Source organism: Elephas maximus, chromosome 11 (assembly GCF_024166365.1).
Source record: "Elephas maximus indicus isolate mEleMax1 chromosome 11, mEleMax1 primary haplotype, whole genome shotgun sequence".
In the NCBI taxonomy this organism is placed as follows: Eukaryota; Metazoa; Chordata; class Mammalia; order Proboscidea; family Elephantidae; genus Elephas; species Elephas maximus.
Genome location: NC_064829.1, coordinates 86614908 through 86637751, shown reverse-complemented (window position 1 = coordinate 86637751; position 22844 = coordinate 86614908). Strand labels below are relative to the sequence as shown.

At 45.7% G+C, this 22844-nt stretch overlaps 1 protein-coding gene and 1 pseudogene across 6 annotated transcripts in view; both read right to left on the bottom strand.

The window, feature by feature from the left end:
- The window catches only part of CTDP1 (CTD phosphatase subunit 1), a 66618-nt gene that overhangs the window by 31080 nt on the left and 12694 nt on the right, over positions 1-22844 (bottom strand). For 4 of the 6 annotated variants that reach the window (XM_049900560.1, XM_049900555.1, XM_049900561.1 and 1 more), the window contains exons 2-10: positions 16369-16452; positions 15517-15610; positions 14851-14979; positions 11877-12027; positions 9473-9563; positions 8047-8213; positions 6014-7024; positions 3681-3822; positions 2375-2608 (exon numbers count right to left, since the gene is read on the bottom strand). In XM_049900560.1, coding sequence (XP_049756517.1) covers positions 2375-2608; positions 3681-3822; positions 6014-7024; positions 8047-8213; positions 9473-9563; positions 11877-12027; positions 14851-14979; positions 15517-15610; positions 16369-16409 — 2060 coding nt within the window. In that variant the 5' untranslated portion in view covers positions 16410-16452. The remainder of the gene's footprint in view (positions 1-2374; positions 2609-3680; positions 3823-6013; positions 7025-8046; positions 8214-9472; positions 9564-11876; positions 12028-14850; positions 14980-15516; positions 15611-16368; positions 16453-22844) is intronic. The other 2 variants (XM_049900557.1, XM_049900558.1) reach the window with 2 other exon arrangements.
- LOC126085317 (NADH dehydrogenase [ubiquinone] 1 subunit C1, mitochondrial-like) lies at positions 9581-10736 on the bottom strand (annotated as a pseudogene).

Below are 22844 nucleotides of genomic sequence, written 5' to 3'. Positions count from 1 at the left end.
CGTCTAGTCAATTCCGACTCATACCGACACTACAGGACAGAGTAGAACTGCCCCATACTGTTTCCAAGGAGTGGCTGATGGATTTGAACTGCTGACCTTTTGGATGGCAGCCAACTCTTAACCATCGCACCACCAGGGCTGAACCTAATTTGACGAACATTATTTATAGATGCCCGAGCCACTGGTGTTAACTATGAAGAATAACACCTAACATTCTGTATGTTCAAAAACAGGATGAAAAATAAAGCCAAAGCACAGCAACTGGACCCGGGCTGGACGACTCATCGTGCGTTCATGTTACGGGCGTCGTGCAGCTTAGTCATTCACTGGGAAGTAGTTGTAGCTGTGTGTAGAGGGCGGTTGCACTCTGTCAGTGTGAGCAGTACCTACATGTCTGTGTCTGTGTGAAGCTACCGAAAGGGGAAAAGCAGTATACACAGCGCACCACGCTAAGGAGGCATGCTACGGAGGGGTGGGGAGACTGAGTGATTCATTTTTATACACTCTGCATTATTTAATTTGTTACAATACTTATGTAATTTAAAAATTAAACAAAACAAACACATTGTCTATAATTCAAGTTCAATTTATTTCAACTGCCAACACTGTAAGCACCAGGGAGTTACATCTCTGGCTGCTCCGGGTGCCTGCGTGCTGACTATCTCAAAGTCTTCTCCAGCCCTGGCCTCACAGACTATTGTGACCTTAGGCCCTAGAACTTAAGCAACCAATAAACGAGTGTTGAGCTATAAACACTGTTTCATTCTACTAAGAAAGTGATACCTTAAAGAAATAATACAGATACCTTTTTACAAATGCTAAAGAACTCTAACGAAAGCACTTGAGAGTAAAGAATGGTAGTTTCCAAACAGAACGAAATGAGCAAAAACCGGCAGCAGTGGGTGAAAAAACAAAGTCAGGTGGAAATGTGGAGAGAAGAGGTAAATAAAATGCTTCTTCCGTTCGAGCTAATGTCTAAGGAAGAGAAAGAGAAGACACAAATGAGGAAATGCTCCCATACTACTACCAAATCTAAAAACCCTTTGGAGGACATAATCTATTTAAACGAGTAAATATATTAGTGGAAGAAAATGCGAACTCAATGAGGGACGATTCTTTCAGGATCCAAATAACAAGCAGCCGAAAACCCCACGCAGATGGCACACAAGGCACTGATGTCTTGTCTGGGGGCCTCATGGGACGAGGGCCGCCTGGCGTGGGGGCTGTATGGGATAAGGCTTCATGGGGCAGGTGCTGGAGGCCTTGGGCCTCTCTCCACAGCACCCCTCTGCCTCTTTGGGCGTTGCCCTTTCCAAGGGAGATGCTCCTGACCCTTGTGGCGTGTCTCCACCTGAACCAGCACCTGTCGGCATCTGTCTGTTCTGAGCACGTGAGAGAGAGGAGTGTGACCCTGCATGCATCTGAGTCTGAGCCGCTGCCCATCCCTACATTTACTCCAGTGGGATGACACTGTTCGGTGAAGGCCAGCCAGGCTGCTCTCAGGGCCAAGGGCAGCATCGGTCACCCTGAGTTCTAGGCTGCACAAGAGCAGGAGGGTGGCTCCCCTAGGGAACAGCCTGGTCTTTCCAGGAAAGGAGGGCAATGACTGACCCACAATTGTTCAGTGTAGTAATTCAAAAGCAACCTCCCCTTCCAAAGTAAACAGAACATCTGGAGAGCCCTCATTTAAACCTCAAAGCACATTCTAAGGCTGTTTCCTGGGGAGTCTGCGTAACTCTCCACCTCAGCCTGGGGGCTGACCTAAGGTCCATGTGGAGCACAGCGAGCTCGTCCGCTCTCCGTTGGCATGGTGCTCCGCTCCACATGCCCTCTCGTCCCCGAGCTTGTCTTTTCCTCCTGTCACAACCCCCTGCCGCCACCTCCCCAAGACTCGGTGTGTGTGAGGCTGGGGCGGAAGGGCTACTTGGCTCTCACTGCAGACCACTTCTCTCCATCCTGCTGGGAAGGACTTGAGTAGGGTGGGGCAGGGGCATAAAAGGAAGTAGGGCCATCCCTGTAGACCCCAATGTCACTCTGCACCACCTTCAGCTGCTCGCCTTTTCCCACCGAGGTCCAGGGCCCACATGTGGTCTGTCACGAAAGCTGCACCCTGGGCTGCTCTGGGCAACCTCAAGTGTGTGCACCTGCACCTGGGGTCACAGATAAGCGGGAGGGACAGAAAGATGGCTGACAACGTCACGGCACTCCATGAAGCACTCCATGAAGCAGGAGTCAACCTGAGACTAATACCCTTCACTTTACACATCAGTACTGCTAGCGCCCTGGATGACCACGTTAAAACAACCAGCATGACACACAGGTTATGCTGTAGATGGTACTTGGCAGTAAGCCCGCTCCGCGCCCACAGATGTACCTGAAGGAGGAGTGCTCCCCATGGGCCGACAGCGAGGCAGGCGGTGCAGGGGCCTGTGCGTACGGGGGTGGCACCGTGCGCTGTGCGCCCTTCCTGATGAGCTTCCCGGTGCTGGCGTCGTAGATGCGGGCCTCAGGGCTGGGTGGGCTCCTGGGGTGGACGGGTGTGGGATGGAACAAGGCCGTTTGGAAGGCACTCTGCCTGTCGGCAAAGGCTGCAGGGCTGGTCTCCCTGCTGGAGGAGAGTGTGTATGAGGGCTCTGGAGCCACTGGGCACAGGACAACCCCGCCAGGCCACCCACTAGGGACTTCATGGGAGATGTATGTGACTAGTCTTAAATATCACAGCCCAACAACAGTGTGGGGAAGCAATATGACGTGTGAAATGACAACTGTCTTCCAGACTAAGGGCCAGACCCGCTAGCCCAGTGTCCAGCAGACTTCGTGCGTGGAGGACACTAAGCTGGCAGGCACCCGCCCACATGTGCACTTCCCACTTGCTGGCAACTATACAGCACACTCGTCCTGTTTCTCTGATACCTGTTTCTCAGGTTTCTGACAAAGAACAGCAATTTTCTAAGCCTTTCCCAACAAAACTAGTTAACTCTCATGCCTTGCCACTTTTCTCAACACACGTGGCTCTCTCCCTGTAAATACTTAAAATATACCTTTTCCATTTTCTTCACCCACCTCTCCACCACTTTTTCTTCTTGTTAATGTCATAGACCCTCTCACTACTTTGTGAGGTAAAACCTATCGTAACATTCCCCTCCTGTGAAGGAAGTTAATATCCACTATCAAAGCCATACTGCATTTCTCTACAAGAAAAAGCACTTTGGTTTCTTTTACAAACGATAATGGCTACATAAGCACTTTTTGGGTAACATATGAGTAAACAGGGTCAAGAGTCCAAGGTGTCATCGGACTCCTTGCTGTGTGAGAGGCTGAGGGGGGAAGGCGAGGACACGGCCAGCAAAAGACACGCACACGCCAACTGACGGCTCTACTTCCTCTCGAGAACACTAAGCCTTTCGCAGCAGCCTGGGGCATGAATCCTGGCTCTGACCCATAAGCAATGGGTTCTCTCCCACACCACTGAACTCAGCTTTCTCATCCATAGTCAGGGTTGGTGTGCAAGACAAACGGATGTGTGGAGGGGCACTGACGTGGTTTCACCCAGGCCTCCCCAAGTGTGCACCATGGCGCCGCCATGCGCCAGCCTAGCCCCTGGCCTCTCCCCCCAGTACGCCATGCCCACAGTCCTGCTATGTGATGAGAACTATGGCCAGGAGTGGGGGGGTACTTACCTTTGCATCCTGGTGTAGTCGTCCCTGAGGGGGAAGAGCTGCTCCTCTACCTTGTCCCACCGCTCCAGGCAGCTCCACAGCCAGTCGGGGTTGACCACGTGCAGGTGCCTACACTCCTGGGCCTGGCGCACCTTCTCAGTGCCTGCAGGGAGACATCGCTCGTTAGTCCAGGAGGGTTCACGGGCTCATAGGCCCTCCACCACTCCACCATGCAGACACCAGGCAGGGACTTGCCCTCAGGGTGACCTCCCTAAGCCTGGATGTCACACCCACAGCTCTTTCCTCAGCTCACACCTCTGGTCTACCTTGTTGACAGGTGGCTCTCCCACACACCACAGTGCTCCTCTCACAACAGAGTAACCACCCATGACACTTCCTTCCCCACACCTCCACTGTACCCCCATACGTACCCCTCAGTGAGTTTTGTCAACTTGTCTTCTACACAGACCACCCGTTGGTCCACTTCTGCTCCCCCACAGCTGCCCTATTCAAGGCCATCGTGTCCTGCGGGATGAGTGTGGCTTCTCTGACCCAACATTGCACCTGCTCACCATCTTCCATGAGATGGCAGACAGCGAGTGATGTCACACCATTGTGTGACCCTAACCGGACAGGCCTGAGGTCCTCACACAGCCAGCGAGGGACTGACGCGCTCCAGCTCACTGGGTGATACCCTGTTGCTGTGCCCACCCAGCTTGTCTTTCCCAGGAGTGCCTGCCCTGGGTGCAACTCAGGTAACCATGGCTTGCTCTTGGCCCTGCCCTACCTAGGTGATCTCCTGCCCAGTTACGCTCATTCCATGCCCCGCATTTTCCCTACACACAGTGGTTGGGGTTTAGTCACACCCTTCACAAACAGCAGGTTGCCCTGCTCACGCTGAGACCCTCACACTGTGATGAACTCAGAGGCTTTCTGGAAGAGTATGAGCCCCATATCAAACCCAACCTTCCTCTTCCAGGCCTACCTCTGGGAGAAGCTATTTTACAGCCATGAAACCTTGTGTCCCCTCCACAGCCCCTCTCTACACCTGTTCCTCCCTTCCTCCCTCTATCCGATCTGGTAATCTGGCCATCTAGGGCCGTCTGCCCTGGTCATCAATCTACACCCACGGGGCTGCCAGGTGAATATTCCTGGAAGGGTCCTTCTGTCACAACCATCTACTCCAGAGCCTTCACAAGACCCCTCTTCTCATGAAGCCTCATCTCCCCTGCAAAACCCTCAAGGCCCAAACCCAGCTCCACCTACCACCATAACCCATCACCCCCCAGCTCAAATGCCATCTTTTGGACCCCCGAGAAGTAGCCACAGACAGGCATGAGGAGAGATGTTAACTAAGACTGTCAGGTAAAGATGTGATCCCCTGAGCATCTGAGGGAGAGCTCACCGTCGGGTAAAGATGTGATCCCCTGAGCATCTGAGAGAGAGCTCACCATCGGGTAAGGATGTGATCCCCTGAGCATCTGAGGGAGAGCTCACCGTCGGGTAAGGATGTGATCCCCTGAGCATCTGAGGGAGAGCTCACCGTCGGGTAAGGATGTGATCCCCTGAGCATCTGAGGGAGAGCTCACTGTTGGGTAAGGACACAGTCCCCTGCCCACCACTTTTCCAGCCTCCATGAACTATTACGGGCTCTTGTTCCAGTCCAGACCTTTGTGTTCAGGTTCCAGCTCAGAGGGTGGTCAATCTTTTACCTCGTAAATTGAGGACTTTTGACTCCTCTAGAACCGACTCACCACTTCTTCATTACTGACTTACTAGTCAATACTCCACTTCCAACCCATTCATGGCCTTTACTCAGGATAGACCCCTGGTACACACTGGTTAAGAGCTTGGCTGCTAACCAAAAGGTCGGCAGTTTGAATCCACCAGCTGCTTCTTGGAAATCCTATGGGGCGGTTTTACTCTGACCTTTTTTTTATAGGGTGCCTATGAGTCGGAATCAATACAACAATGATGGGTTTGGCTTCCTGGTTTTTACTCAGGACAGAAGATTCAGACTTTGCATACAGAACACGGAGGACACAAGTAACTGATGCTGCACGGACTCTGCACACGCTGCACACACAAGGACAACACACGCAGGCACGAAGCACCTAGGCAAGTATAGGGAGTCAAGCAGAGCTTCACCAGCTTGTCACCATCTATGCAGCCTCTTAAGGTCATGATTTGGGAAAACGTTTTTGCAAATTCAACATGGAAGCAATAGCGGTGCTAATTTAAAAGAAAATGAATACAATAAAAGCAGGGCAGACCAATTACACATATGCTGGAAACACTCTCTGTACCCTGGGTTCCCACCCCAAAGAGGACCGGTGGGGGGGTTGGGCACTCACCGGCCCTCGCCGCAATCAGGTGGGTGGCCCTGTTGGGGTCATCAGGACTCAGCACGAGGTTGGTGAGGATCCTGGCCCCAAGGGCTGTGGCATGGTAGTGCTCCCGGGTCTTCTCCACGGGGAAGTTGGTAGGGTGCAGGCCACTGAAGATGATGGCAACGTCAGCTAGCACTTTGCTCTTCAGCTCTGGGACGATTTTCCGTATGTCTGGGGCCTCCTCTGTCTCCTTGTTGAGGTACCTGTCGTACTTAGCATAGTAGTCAGTGTGCACTCGGACAAGGATCTCCTCGAGGTGGACCAGGTGGTCATCATCATCAGTGTCCTCCTCTTCCTCCTCCTCCATGCTCTGGTCCAGGGACTCGCCCACGGTGATGCCTGACTGCTCACTGTTCTGGGACTCGGTCTCAGCCTCCTTCCGGTCAGCGCAGCCATTCCCCAGGTCACAGAGGCTGCTCTGCTCACCCTCCTCTGGTGCCTCGAGGTCAGGGCCTTTGTCCTGTGGGCGGACACTGCGTCCGCAGGTGCCAGAGGGGGCCACCCCTGGGGGCTTCTCTGCTCCAGGGTGGGTGCTTGCACCCTCCCGTGCAACCCTAGACTTCCTGCGCCCTCTCTTCCCCTCGTTGTCGCTGTTGGAGGCAGAGGAGGAGGAGGACCTGCGGCCGTCCAGCTCACTGTTGCTCTCGCTGTCACTAGACAAGTCAAAATCCAGTTCGTTCCCTGGGGTGCCATGAGCAGACTGCTGCTCTGGTGATGCTCGGCCACCCTGTTCCGTAGACACCAGGGGCTCCTTCCCACTGACTGGCTCACTGCTGTCACCCTCGTCTGCTTTCTCATGGGCAGGCGTGTCCCCACTGGAAGGGTCCCCCGTCCCCACCTTGCTGCCGTTCAGCTCCGTGGGGGGCTTCCCAAGGCCATTGCTCTGCTCTGCCCCAGAAGCAGGCTTTCCTTCCTCAGCGTCCTTCCCGGACAGCATGTGCTCTGAGGCATCGGCACCTTTAGAAGAATGATTTACTAAACATACACACAAAAGAAAAAGCTCCCATTACTTAACACGAAGACAAAGAGCTTCTTAAATTAAACGCAGCATGCTTCTCCCTGTTGTTTGAATTTAACTATCTTCTCGACCAAGAGTCAGCAAACTTTTCTGTAAAGGGCCAGACAGAAAATGCTCTAGGCTTTGCGGGCCACGTATTGTCTCTTCGTTATTTTTTTCTTAAACACTCGTTTAAAAATGTAAAAACCATTCTAAGCTTGCAGACCCAGCTGCAGTTTGCCAGCCCTTATTCTAGACGACTTCAGAACCAGCACCAGCACCTAGAAGGGTTCTGTCCACTCTCCCCCGCCCGGATCGCTAGACTCCTCCTAGTGGACGACAGCAATAATTGCATGACTCAAAGCACTGCACTGGAAAACTAAAGATCACCCCGTAAAACCAAACCAAACCTGCCGTGTCGAGTCGATTTTGACTCATAGCGACCCTGTAGGACAGATTAGAACTGCCCCACAGTTTCCAAGGAGCGCCTGATGGATTCGAACTGCCGACCTTCTGGTTAGCAGCTGTAGCACTTAACCACTACGCCACCAGGGTTTCCAAAGATCACCAGACATACTTTAAACTGAAGTTCTCAATTTTCCTGAGACCTTGGCTCCATGCTTGGAGTGTACAGAGCTCAGATGGTTGAGACTGGGGCCCACTGTGCCCCACATTTCGCTCTCCCAACAGCACGTTAGGCCAAATTTCCACTGCTGTGCTTTTTAAAGAAACTACAAGGAAAGGTAGTATTCCAAAGTATTAATTAAGCAGCATCTTTTAATCTTTACTTGATTGAAGAAAGTATCTAGGTTTGTACTACTGGAAAAAAAAAAAAAACCCAAACAAACTAAACAATACCATGCTTTTTAGTATTACATAAATAAACCTAACAACCTCTTCGAAGCGTAACACAAATAACAACAACAACAAAAACAAACTGAATCTTGTTTCAGGAGCGTGATAATCTCTTTTTATATCAGTGAGAAGGCAGTTCACCCACCCTTCTTTCTCATCTGTGTGTCCCGGGACCCAGGAGGAGCATTGATATCGCCTGTGCCCTGGAAGTAGACATATTTCTTCACGGTTATCAGATTGGGGGCAAACTTCCAGACATCTTCTCGGTCATCAATAATGCAAACCATGGAGTCTCCACAGGGAAAGAGATTTCTAGAAGTAAAAATGTATCAGAGCTATTAGCACCATTTACAAAAAATAACCAACTAAAAACTGGAATAATCTTTCCTTTTGCTGAGCATAAATGTTTAGGATTCTAATCTCTATGTAACACCCAGATATTTTGGTTTTTGTGGGCCAGCTCTGTCACTGCAGTGTGAAAGTAGTCACAGACAACAGGTAAGTAAATGGGTGTGGCCATGTGCCAATAAAACTTTGTTTACTAAAACAGGTGGCTAACCTGCTGGCTGCATTTGCTGGCCCTGCTCTAAGAGGTAAGGAACTTCAGATAGGAGAGCATGAACTTACTTGTTTTTTCAAGTCCAAGAAAGTGACTGCTGTATTTCCAAAAGCCATGGGGATATGCAAGGTGAGCAGAATGTAACAGAGGCCCATAGGGCCTCCTGAGCAATGCAGGACATAGCTCTGTTATTCTCATGTGTCTGATCGAGTTCAACCTGGGCCCACGGTTTTGGGTCTCAGACAGGCAGGCTTATAGCACCCAACATTCAGAATGATGACTGCTTCGCACCTGTCTTCTAGGATCAGGAAATAAGTGGGAGAAATGCTCGCCAGCACCTGGTCCACAGACCTGGCTCCTCTGGCTGCTTTCAGGAAGTGAAATCTCCAACACCTCCTCACTCTTTATTCTCTTTTGCTGTCATCAGCCTCCAAATCCCAAAGCAATTGGTAAAAAGATTTGTTTTTGAAACACACTCAATTCTGTTCTTAGTTGGTATTAACTTGAATAGGCCACACAGTCATGTGGATTTCCTAAATCTAAAAATAAATGTTTGCTGAGGGTGGCCAACACTGAGGCAAAGGTGGCTGCTCTCCAAGTCTCTTCAGGTACCAGTATCCATGAGAACAGGCTATACTTGATGTTGTTATAATGGCTAGGACTGCCCACATGGGGCAGCAGGGGTGGAAACCAAAGTCCGCTAAGAGTTGTCTCAAAAGTAGGCGGACTACCACAAGGACCGCTGGGGTACAGTGGAGGCGGGAGAAGGTTCCCCACATGGGCAAGGGGAGGGCCAGGACTGACAACACAGGAGGCAGGTAGAGGAGAAGACTGGGCTAGAAAATAGGCATTTTCTAAAGACTCTGAGGTCAACACTCAAATTGGGGTGGGGAGTGGGCCTAAAACTCTAGAAAACGTTACATACAGAAATATCACTATCATTTTCAAAATGCACTTTTAAAATGGGACTGAGGAGCAATCTGCGGAGAGATGAACACAGCCAAGTACATACCTGAGGTTCCCCGTTTTAGAAAAGGGGTCAATGCATTCATCCCGCGATAATATTCGGTGAGAAAAAAGCTTCTTCTCAGGGTCTAAAAAGCCTTTTAAAAGAAAAAAGAACAGAGTTCAAATGCTGAAGGTTCATTTCACATCACCTTTGCAGGCAGGGAGCCAGCTAACGTGGCTTCAGCACACTGGAGAGGAAAGCACGTGTCATCCATCCTTATGCCGGCACCACACTATCTTGATGACCGCAGCCCTGTGGTGAGTCCTCTCACTCTTTTTCAAAATTCTTTTGGCTGCTCTGGGTCCCTTACATTTTCATACAAACTTTAGGGATCAGGTTGTCAATTTCTGAAAAAGAGCCAGCTGGGATTTTGATAGGGCACAGAGTTGAATCCATCAATCAATTTGGGGAGTACTGCCATCTCAACGACAGCTGCGTTTTGATTTTTTTTACACTGAACTTTGTTTATTGATTAAATTTTTCAACTTGCACATTTAACACAACATTCCTTCCATACAGAAAAACTTCTAATACTATACCTTAGAACTGACATTTTCTGCAAATCATCACAATATGCATTATCTGAAGAACACAGAAGTATTTTTATTTTTTTCACTTGATGCAACACACAAATGCTGACAACATATATTCAAACATAACTTTTTCTCACTCATTTACAATCAAAACATTGGTAAATCCAGAGGAACTGCTGTAATCACTATACCATGGTGGCGCGGTGGTTAAGCATTCAGCTGCTAACCAAAAGGTCGGCAGTTCAAATCCACCAGCTGCTCCTCAGAAACCCTATGGCGCAGTTATACTCTGTCCTACAGAGTTGTTACAAATCAGAATCAACTTGACAGCAACAAGTTTGGATTTTGGTTTTATATTAGTATTTCAATAGTTTATTCCAACCCATTTCTTCTTTTGTACTCTAAAACATCTCTGTTATGTTGTTTGATGAGACAGACCCACGGGAAGACTGTGGTGCTTAATAAGGTCAGTCCAACTTTCAGCTAATCAGGCTTGCTATTCAGTAGCTCCTGAACGTAGAACTCTGACCAAGCTAAAAGGCTGCTTGGGAGCTGGGCTGGGGCCAGCAGCCAGGAGAAGGGGTGCAGCAACGTGGATGGCACCATCTTGCTCGCTGGGTATGTTAAGTTTTTGATCCATGAACATGGTATGTCTTCCCATTTATTTAGAACTTTTTAAATTTCTTTCAACAATGTTTTGTAGTTTCCAGTGTATAAATCCTCCACTTCTCTTGTTAAAATATTCTTAAATATTTTATTATTATTTTAATATTTTATTGTGCTTCTGGTGAAAATTTACACAGCAAACTTTTTCCCATTTTACAATTCCACACAAACTGATCAAATGACATTAGTTACATTTTTTCACAACGTGTCAAAATTTTCTGCGTTCTGTTTGTTCAATTTTCGGTACTCTAGTTTCCCTGCCTCTTTATCTTTTCGTCTTTGCTTCAGATTAAATGTTGACCTCTTGGACTCAGATAGTTTTTTAGTAGAGCACTGATCTAACATGTAATATCCTTTGTGTCATTCTGCTTTGCTGCTAAAAGGTGATCTCAAAGGTTTATCATTTTTGATACTATTCTAAATGAAATTTTAATTTCATCTTCAGATAATTTATTGTTAATGTATAGAAATAAAATTGATTTTTGTATACTGATCTTGTATCCTGCAACCTTACTAAATGTGTTCATTAGTCTTAGTAGTTTTTTTTAGTAAAGTTCTTGGATTTTTCTATAGACAAGATCTTGTCATCTGTTCATAGGACAGTCTTACTTCTTCCTTTCCAATACGGATGCTTCTTCTTTTTCTTGCCTAAACGTCTAGGCTAGAACTTCTAGTACACTGTTGAACACAAGTGGTGAAAGTGGGCATCCTTATCTTGCTTGTTGGGGAAAACACTGAGTCTGGTGTGAGCTATGGGTTCCTCATAGATGCCCTCTATCAGGATGAGGAGGTTTTCTTCTAGTTCGTTGAATGTTTTTATCATGAAAGGGCATTGGATTTTGTCAGATTCTTTGTGTGTCTATTGAAATGAACGTGTGATTTTTGTCCTTTTTTTCTACTAATGTGAATGATTTTGAGATGTTAAATCAAACTTGCATTCTTGGGGTAGAACCCACTTGGACATTAAAGCAAAGAGAATCCGATTCCACTATGCATGTTTGCCCTCCAACAGTATTCAGGCACTATCCTCCCACCCTTGTCAAAGATCTGGGCCACTGGTGAAGAAGTCCACATGGTCTCCCCCAACTACCAACTTAGTCTCAGGGATAGGTTATTGATTCTCTTCTCCTTAATCTTTAAGAAATCTTTAATAATTAAAAATAGGAAATACATCCTACCTCCCTCCCATAATGTTAAAGGTCACCCACCTGCGATAGTGTGTGCATATAACCGGCTGCCGAAGGTGAAGACGTGTAGCTCGTACAGCTTGGCAACCTTCTCCAGGAACTCCTTGCAGTGCGGACGCAGGCGTGTGTGCAGCATCGGTTCGCCCCGGCCCAGCTGGAAATGGAATATGCCCTGAAAGGACAGAGGACCAGTTGCAGACAAGACCTGTTACAAAGATCACAATTTCTACTTGTGCACCTTAGGACACTAATCTTGCAGAATGTTTTACGCTTTCCATGTCAAGTTACTGCTGTCAAGACAATTCTGAAGTACTACCACACGTGTGCTCCCAGGTGAACAGTACCCTCTCTATTGTACGCCCAGCTGCCTAGCCAACACAGTCTCATGAGAAGGTTGGAAGAACATAAATAGGTCCTTAAACTTTCCTATTTTACTCCATGCTATTATTGTAATAATAGATAAAACGAGCATCCCTAAAATATGTCATTTATGCTTTTGTTTCTTCAAACAATATTCGTCAAATAACAGAGCCACAGCAGGTTGCTTAGAACACATCTCTACATAACATACAGACAGAATTTTACTGAGTTATTGGTAAAAGTCAACTGGACACTCCTGGATGACTTAAGATGGCAAATATCAAAAATGTAAATTAAAACCAAATTAAAATAAGATCTTGTTAAAAGTCTAACTTAGCTTTATTTACTTTCAAGTGTCATTCAGAAGCTGAAACTGCATTTGAAATTGTCTTTAGTAGACAAATGAAATTAGTAATACCAACCAATTTCTGCTTAGACACGATTAATACACAAGTAAGTTTATTTTCTTTAGGAAGTTAAACTCTGACCCTTTCTATTCTGTTTATCATTAATTTTCTCAGTAAAAATGTCTACCATTAGCGACAACAACAACTAAAAAACGGTATGCTTGTTGTTAGGGCTGAGTTAAATTTTTGTTACTCTGAATTAATCAAACCCCTCAAGATGAGGCTATTCTCTTAAAAGATTTAGAAGTATGAAATTTTATAAACTGCCTTCACCCTACCCATTTCTGCTGAGTCAATTCCAACTCATACTGACCCTATAGGACAGAGTAGAACTGCCCCATAGGGTTTCCAAGGAGCAGCTGGTGGCTTCTAACTGCCAACCTTTTCGTTAACAGCCAAGTTCTTGACCACTGCACCACCAGAGCTCCACTTTCATCCTAACCAAAAAAACCCAAACCTGTTGCTGTTGAGTCAATTCTGACTCACACCGACCCTATAGGACAGAGTAGAGCTGCCCCATAGTGTTTCCAAGAAGCGGCTGATGGATTCCAACTGCTGACCTTTTGGTTAGCAGCTGAGTTCTTAACTATTATGCCACCAGGGCTCCACTACTCAACAGTAAAACAAAAAAAAAAAGTCCAATAGTTGTAGTAAAACCTTCCTTAAAAAAATACAAGTTCAGATTCCCAAAGTTAGGAATTAAATCCATCTTTCTCCATGCTGCAAGCAGGTTTCCAGGGGTGACGACTTTAAGGAGCTTCAGGAGGTGTGGAGTATAGGCGGAGGATCCTGAGTAAACATGGGAAAAGCCTTTTAATTAAGCCCTAATGAGCCCATTAGCAAGACACGAGGCAGTCTGCAGGTTGTCTGCAGGTTGTCCGCTCTGGGTGCAAAGCAGAGGGAAAACAGGAAGGGGTGGCCTGTGAAAGCTACCCACACGAGCTCAACTGCTGGTGCCTAACCCACTCGGCGCCATCACAAAGACACACTTTCCCTCCAGATCACACAAGCTGGCAAATGGGCAGCTTATAAATAGCTCGAATGGTCTCTTAAAACTAATTAAAAATGCCAACCTTCAAAGGCACAATAAAACCAGAAATAGCCAAGGCAATACATGCAGGTATATATGCGTACATAGTATCTTCATAAAATTCGTACACTTTGTAAAGCATTTAGTAAGTACGGTGAAATTTAGCTAGCAGCTTATACTACACAAAAGAATATAATGTATTCCCATGTAAGATCCTAGGATACACAAAAACAACCAATGTTACTATAAAATATAAATTGTGTTTGGTAGGTGAGATGCTACACAAAAACGACTAATATTACTATAAAATATAAATTGTGTTTGGTAGGTGAGATGCTCACTGCTGGTCACCAGGAACATTAAATTACCTCCATGATACATACAACAGAGTTTAAGGAGACTACGCTTTACTGCATAAGGAATTGGTGCAGACCACTGTACACGTTTGTATTACTGATATACACCTACTCCTCTCTATTTTCTTATCTGACATTTTGCATTTAACACCAATAGCGAAAAATCTACTATCCAACTATTTTGTCCATTAACGACATATGTCTGGCAGTAACGAATGCTGAGCTGCAAGGTGACAGTAACGCTGGCTGTGATGGTTAGGGTTATGTGTCAGCTTGGCTGGGCCATGATTCTCAGTGATTTGGCAGTTACGTAATGATGTAATCTGGCAGTTATGTAGTGATATAGGCATCCTCCGTCTTGTGGCCTGATCTGGTCACCGTCCACATTCATATACCGCTAATTTTCCCACAACCACCTGGTCTTTTGAACCAACAATGTAGATAAGAGTGGGTGTATTTACTAAGACAAAACTTAAATGACCAAACTTTTTTCAGATGCCATTTATACCAAAACTTTAATTACACATAGTTTTCACAAATCTATTTTTGTCAAACCTCTCATACAGTAATACTATTCTTCTAAGGCTGCCAATGAAGAAAGATTTTCAGTTCACCAGTGGCAATAAGGGACACTTAGTTCTTCAGTCCAGTCTGGTTCCAGGCCTACCTTAAGAACACAGACCCTATAAAAGGGTACATACACGGGCAAAGATGAAATGACAAGGCACAGTTAAATAGATAAAATCGATGACCCCAATCTGTTTCTCAAATCCAGGCTGACTTATGGAAAATGATAAAATAAGACGACATGCTTTAAGCTTCCTGAGGAACTGCAGACGTACCTTGTTTGACATCTGTTGGCAGTGCTGCTCCGTTGTGTGGATCAAGGTCTGATCCAAGTCAACCATGAGCACCAGCTTCCTGTTCCGGTGTAGTCGCTGCTGATCTTCCCGTCCTAATTGTTCAGCTTGCTAAAATGAAAAAGAGAAAAACAACAAAGTAAATGTATTTGGGCCAAAAGGAGACTCAGTTTTATTAAGAAAAAAAGGATACCATGGAGTTCTAACCAATCTCCACCACCTGCCACCTCCCAGATGGACCCCAATGCATATGGACCCTCTACACAATGTCTGCATGCCTGACCACTTGGCTCACAGGCCACTCCTTTGTTGGCCTGTGTTGTATGTGTGTCAGAGTAGAACTGTGCTCCACAGGGCATTCAATGGTTGGTTCTTTGGAAATAGATGGCCAGGCCTTTCTTCCAAGGCGCCTCTGGGTACATCTGAACCTCCAACCTTTCAGTTAGCAGCCAAGCACTTAACCATTTGCACCGTCCAGGGACTCTCCTTCTGTCTTGTGAGTAGTTATTTCAGAAATAACGGAGATGGCAAATCTGGTGCATTCTCCAACCCTCCCTCTACCAAAGAAGGGAGTTCTGAGCGTGCCCCTGACTTTCCTTAGGAAAAGGTTTTCTCAAATGTTACTTTGCATAAAGCAGCAGGACTCACCTCAGAGCTCACCATCAGCTCGGGCACGCTGTGCACCATGGACACAGTGGCCGTGGAGAGTGGTGCCCGCTGCCGCCCATTCTTGCTCTGTAGCCTTTGTACAAAGAGAGGAGTGTTATACACGTGCTTTCTAAACCAAGGGTGCACACAGTAGCACACTTATGTGTACGCTGGAGGGTTTCAGCCCATAATTTAATTGACATGTACCGCTAGCTTAGTGTGGACTCTTACTCTGTTGCTGACTACCACTAAAATGTCTCCATTGTCAGAAACTGCCTGAAAACAGACAGGAACCCTGGAGAACAGAAAGCCGATGATCACAATCAAAGTTCTCTATGAAAATAAACTGTTAAGAGTCACTCTGAAACACAAGGGAGCTCTTACACATGAAAACACAGGATAAAAAGTCCAGTTAAGAATAGCCCACATGGTGTTTAATTTACCAACTAGAACCACTGTGACCCAGTGTCAGTGGCTAATCTCATCCACAGATACGTGCTCAAGGACTACAGAGGCTACAAAACTGGGCCTTCTTCAGAGAGGCTGCCACGGCGGGAAGTACCATGCAGTTTACACACTCCCCTGCTCTTCCGCACATTTGGGATGCCCCTTGAGACTACCAGTAGAAATAATCTAGTGTTTTTAGAATGCAAAGAAATAAAAAGGACGACCTCCTGGGGAAACTGATCTGATGTGAGTACATCTAGTAGAGAGAAGGGGACATCCGTCATTTGTAATTAAAGCCCTTCCGCTACCAGGTCTATGCCTTGAAAAATTTACTCTCTTCTTACCCAGAGGTCAATGGATCGCAAACGCTGATGGACACTGTTATTCTCTCCTGGTGGTACTTACTGGGTTAAGTCCTGGCCACACTCGGCACACAGCCCTTTCATGACAACAGGGTGGCTGCATCCCTCCAGTCTCAGCAGGATGGCTCTGCAAACAGATGGAACCACCATTATCAGTATGCACGGTGGGGACAGGGAAACTCGAATGTGAGCGCTGCTCTACCCTGAGCTCTGGTGTGAACCAGAGTGTGAGCACCACTCTACCACGAGCTCTGGTGTGAACCAGAGTCTGAATGCTATTCTACCCCAAGCTCTGGTGTAAATCTGGGTGTACGCACGCTCTACCCCCAAGCTCTGGTGTGAATCCAAGTGTGAGCACCCTCTACCCTAAGGTCTGGTATGACCCAGAGTGTGAGCACCACTCTACCCCAAGCTCTGGTGTGAACTGGAGTCTGAATGCTGTTCCACCCCAAGCTCTGGCGTAAACCCAGGCATGAGTACCCTCTACGCCGAGGTCTGGTGTGAACCTGGGCTTGAGCCACTACTCTACTCCAAGCTCTGGTATGAACCACAGTGTGACCACTACTCCTACTCTGAGCTCTGGTGTAAATCAGAGTCTGAGCGTTGCTCTACTGCAAGCTCTGGTATACACCTGAGTGTGAATGCCCTCTACCCCAAGCTCTGGTGTAAACCTGAGTGCAAGCACTACTCTACCCCAAGCACAGGTGTAAAATGAAGTCTGAGCATCGCTCTACTCCAAGCTCTGATGGGAACTAGAGTATGAGCGCTGCTCTACCCTGAGCTCTGGTATGGACTCAAGTACAAGCACTGTTCTCCCTCAAGCTCTAAAGTGAACCCAGCTGCAAGCACAACTCTACCTCAAGATCTGATGTGAACCAAAGTGTGAGCACCACTCTACCCTGAGTTATGGTGTAAACCCAGGTGTGAGCACCCTCTACCCTGAGCTTGGATGTAAATCAGAGTGAGAGCACCACTCTACCTCGAGCTCTGGTCTAACTACAGGCAGGTCTCATTGTCCCCCGGGATCTCATTTCATATCTACAAAATGAAGGCACTAAGCCACACTGTCACTAGTCTCACTCATGGTGTCTCTCACTTAAGAGAGAAGGACAGACTTGGGATGATGTATTCATCGTCTGAAATACCTAAGATGACCTCTTTGTATTTCTGATAAAGAATTTATAAAAACTGAAAACTTGTTAATTAATTAAATACTATAAGGAACAGCTTAGCATAATACCAAAGATTAATAAAGTTATTATCTCCTCATGTTATTTCCAGTCTATAGGGAGGCTATGGCTTGAGGAAATTTTTATGACAGAACTATTAAAATATTTCTAGGTTTCATACACAGAAACTGAAATTAAAAACATAATACCATTTATAATAGCTAAACAAAGAAAATGAAATACTTAGGCATAAAACTAATAGAACATGCATAGCATCTGCGTGCTGAAAATCATAAAATGACGAAAGAAATCAAAGAGGACCTTAATAGCTGGAGAGACATACTATGCTCATGGACTGGAAAACTCAGCATAGTAAAGATGTCAATTTTCCCCCACTGATCTACAGGTTTGATGCAATTCCTATCAAAATCCCAGCAAGTTTTTTTTTTGTAGTCATAGAAAGGTGTATTCTAAAATTTTTATGGAAAAGCACAGGCCCTAGAATAGTTAAGACAATCCTGGAAAACAATATAATGACAGAAATCAGTCTATCCAACTTCAAGACCTATTATTTAGCTACAGTAATCAAGACAAAACCAAAAATCCAAACCTGCTGCCATCGATACCAACTCATAGCAACCATATAGGACAGAGTAAAACTGTCCCATAGGGTTTCCGAGGAGCACTTGGTGAATTCAAATAGCCAATCTTTTGGTTAGCAGCTGTAGCTCTTAACCACTGTGCCACCAGGGTTTCCTAATCAGGATAATGTGGCATTATGGGCAGACAGACACATAAGATCAATGGAACAGAACAGAGAACTTGGAAATAGACCCACACAAAATATGCCCAACTAATTTTTGACAAAGGTACAAAAATAATGAAAGAAAGGCTCCCATAAACAGTGCTGGGGCAACTGGACATCCATAAGCCCCCCCCCCCCAAAAAAACCCAAATCTTTGACCTAAGTCTCACACCTCATAAAAAATTAACTCAAAGTGGATCACAGACTTAAAAGTAAAACTGTAAACCTTCTAGAAAAAAACGAAATCTTCAGAATCCAGCTCTTGGCTAATATTCTTAGACTTTACCAAAAGCACAATGATTCATAAAAGAAAAAAAAATGATAAACTGAACTTCATCAAAATTAAAGACTTGTTTTGCAAAAAGCCTTGTGAAGAGAATGAGAAGAAAAAGCTATAGACTGGGAGACAGTATTTGCAAAGCACATATCAACAAAGGGCTACTATCTGGAATATATGAAGAGTGCTCAAAATTCAGCAGCAAAAAACCAAACAAGCAAATTACAAAATGGGCAAATGACATGAAGAAACATTTCCCTGAAGAGGATAAACAGATGGCAAAGATGCACATGAAAGATGTTCAATACCATTAGCCACCAGGGAAATGCAAGTTCAAACTATGGAGATATCACTACACACTTACCAGGGTGGCTAAAACAAAAATTAGTGACAACACCAAACGCTGGCAAAGATGTGCGGAAACCGGATCACTCTTGCAAGGCTGGTGTTAAAATGGTACCACCACCCTGGAAAAGTTTGGCAGTTTCTTAAAAACACTAAAAGTGCAAAAGCAAAACAAAAAATGGGCCACAAAATATAGAGACACTCTGCGTTCCAAAGAATCAGCTTACCAGTATCTCATAAATAAAAATGGATGGTTATACACTACCTCCTTCCTTACCCCTTTGTATCCCAAAGTTGGGACACAACTTCTGAGACTGTAATTTTCATGGGCTGACAGGAACCAAATGGCGACATCTAACAAAAGCAGCACCCACCTCTTTCCACTCAGGGGTAGTACCCAAGCACTCACCTCTTTTCTTCCCTTCAATTCTGTGCGTTACTGCTCCCCATTAGTCACTGGATGTGCCCCTCTACCCTCGTTGGACTGTGAGCTCCCTGGGGATGGGGGCTGCACTTACCTACCTTGTATCCCTCGCAACCCAGGTGCGTGCGTTACCCAAAACAAAAAATATTTGTTCAGTGAATCTGGCCTGGGCACCTTCTGCACACATCACTCTCGCTGCGCATTTTTCAGAGACAGAGCCCCTTTCTCGGTACTTTCTACTCCTGGAAGTTCCCCCTGAATCTTGATCCCTCTCCCTAAAGTATCTTCTTCTCCTTCTTTAATGCCATTTTAACCTCTACCCAGAAATTTGCTCAAATTTCTCCAATCTTAAAAAAAAGGAAATACGAAAGCCCTGTACCTGGACCACACCACAGCCCCTCTCGTCCTCAAAACTATCTTCCTCTTTTTATCAAACTTAGTCAAAGACTAGTCCATATACTGTTTGAGATTTTGTTTTTACTCCCATCAGCAATGGCTCAATACCTTCTCTCTTCAGCTTTCATAAACATTTAACTTCCTACCTACTAATCGCCACTGGTTATCGAACACTCTCCAAGGACATGCCTGCTCCCTGTAATCCCATCACGACTGACCAGCTTGTTTGTTTGTCCCTCCAAGCCCTTCTTTATTTCTTGGGCCTTACACCAACGGTCTTTGTGCCTCCCACACCCAGCACTGCCTACACAGGGCCCTGTCCGCAGAGCTGGGGTTCAGGTCTGGCTTCCCAGTTCCAGCCTACACCCTCATCAGCCAGCAAGTCCTCTTCCTGCCAGCGGCCCCCCAGCCTCTCTACCACAGACCACCAAAACCCAGTCCTCCATGTGAACTCCCAAATCCTGGCTCCTGATTTCTCTTAACCTAAACACCATTCTTCTAATGATCAGGTCTTAAAACGTTGGAATGCTTTACTTTTCCCTCTCACTCCATCACTTACCAAGTCTCAGCAATTCAACTTACACAAGAGCACCTCCATCCCCTTTTCTAACCCTCCACCACCACCTCTAGAAACAACCACCACCAATGAGTCTCCCTTGTCTCAATCTCTCATTTGAAGCAATTCTACATATCACTTCCAGATTAACTCTCTTTAATGAAACACCTCTTGAAGCTCCCAGTTTAATTAAGAGCACCATCCTCAAGGCGGAGTTCAAAGTCTTCAACATGGTCCCACCCTCCTTTTCCAGATGAACCTCTTACAAGCAATTTAGAATTCAGGCTCAAATACCTGCTACATTTTCCACTTCCTTTGCTTATGTTGGTTGTTTGGCTTAAATACCCTTTCCTGAATGAGTTAGAGCATGAGAGGTCTGGTAAGGTGGAATGCCTTGTTTGAGATCACGCTGGCATAATCAGCACTGGAACCTGAGGCTCTTTCCCAAATATCAGACATATTTTGATAATTTACCAATGAGTCTTCTGAGGGATTTGCTAGTAAATGTCTGTGAGGTCCTGTGTAACCAAATCGAGGTGTTTTGCCTAAAAATCTATTTTGTTTGCCTCTTGGAATGTTGGGTAAGTATTACAAGAAATGGAGTAAACTGGTTCATTCAACCATCTGGAAGTCTGAAAAATGCTTCAGCTGCTTAATTTTAATTATAAGGTTCTGTTGATTAAACATCACACAGGAATGTGTACATAAACAGTGATGGGAAAGGGCCTTCATGAGCGTGGCTGCATTTCCTAATGAGAGGCTTGGCCTCTTGACTCTGCTTTTAATCTCCGGGCATGGTTAACAGAAGTGAAACTTTGAACATTCTTTGCATTTACTCTTAAAAACAGTCTTTTGAAGAGCAAATGTTCTTAATTTTGATGTAGTCTAATTAATCAAATCTTATGTAGTTTTTGTATCCTTATTAAGAAATCTTTGCCTAATCCAAGGTTACTAGGATTTTCTCCTGTTTTCTTCTAGAAGTTTTAGTTTTAGCTCGTACATGTAGGTCTATGGCGTATTTTTAAGTTAATTTTTAATATGGTATAAGCAAAGGGTCTGTTTTTTTTTTTTTTTTGCATATGGATTGTATTAGTTTCCTGTTGCTGCTGTAACAAATTACCATAAACTTAGTGGTTTACAACAACACAAATTTATTATCCTACAGTTTTATAGGTCATAAGTCCAACAGGGGTCTCACTGGGCTAACAAACATCAAGGTGTTGGCAGAGCTGGTTCCTTTCTGGAGGTTCTAGGAGAGAATCTGTTTCCTTGTCTTTTCCAGATTCCAGAGGCCTCCTGCATTCTTTGGCTGTGGCCTCTTTCTCCATTTTAAAAGCCAGCAGCAGTGGGCTGTCCTCAGGCTCTCTTTTCCATCATCACATCTCCCAGTGACCACAGCGGGGAAAGGTTTCTGCTTCTAAGGACCCATTTGGTCACACTGAATCCACCTGAATAATCCAAATAACCCCATCTCAAGGTACTTAACCTAATCATGCCTGGAAAGTCCCCTCTACCATGCAAGGTAACAGTTATAGGGCCCATGGACACTTTGGGAGGGCAATTAACTGGCTACCACATGGGCTACAACTGTTCTAGCACCATTTGCTGGAAGCTTCTCTCTTCTCCCTGAACTTCCTTGGCACCTCTGTGGAAAATCTATGGTCAGATATTTGTGGGTCTATTTCTGGACTCTCTCCTGTTCTATGTGTTTATTGATCTACATGTCTACTTTTATACCAAAACCACAGTCCTGATCACTGTACCTTTATAGTCTTGAAATCAAATAGTGAAAAATTTCTAACTTTGTTCTTCCTTTTCAAGATTGTTTTGACTAGTCTAGGTTCCTCGCATTTCCATATAAATTTTAGAACCAGCTTGTTAGTTTCTACAAAAAAGCCTCTTGTGATTTTTATTTGGATTGTGCTCAGTCAGCATTTACCAAGCACCCAGGCAACTGGGATGTAGATGAGAAATTTGCTCCACGGTGTAATCACGTCCACCTGCAAAAATGAAAATGCCGTGCAATCTGTGCCCAATCTACTAGCTGTGGGCTACTGGTTACCAGCTTAGTATAAAGTCAGACATGCAGGTGTTTCTTCTAATTCTCAATTCCCCCTGCCCTTAGGAGACTGCTGAGATATTGCCTACCTGCCCCCTGCCCCTCTGGGAATGAGCAGAAGTGCCACATGGGGGTCTCCTCAAGGGCAGCATATGTCACAAGGCCAAATGCCACACCTGACAGCTCCCAGCCAGTGCGGAGTTCCCTGAAGGTGCAGGTCAAACAGCAAGCCCCAGGAAAAAGCCCCGAAGCCCTGAGCCGCAGAGCCCACGGCAGAGGGTAGCCGCTCGCTCTACAGCTCCGGAAATGCACTCCACACAGGTTTTGGTAAAATTCTTTTCCTAAAACCTGTGGAAGTATATTCCTCATAGAGGTTTAACTCCTCAGCACTTAATTCTATAATAATCAAGGTAACTGCAACAGTATTCGAAGTGGAAGGATGCTGAGGCAGGGAGAATAAAGGACCAAGATGTGAGACATTCTGAAGA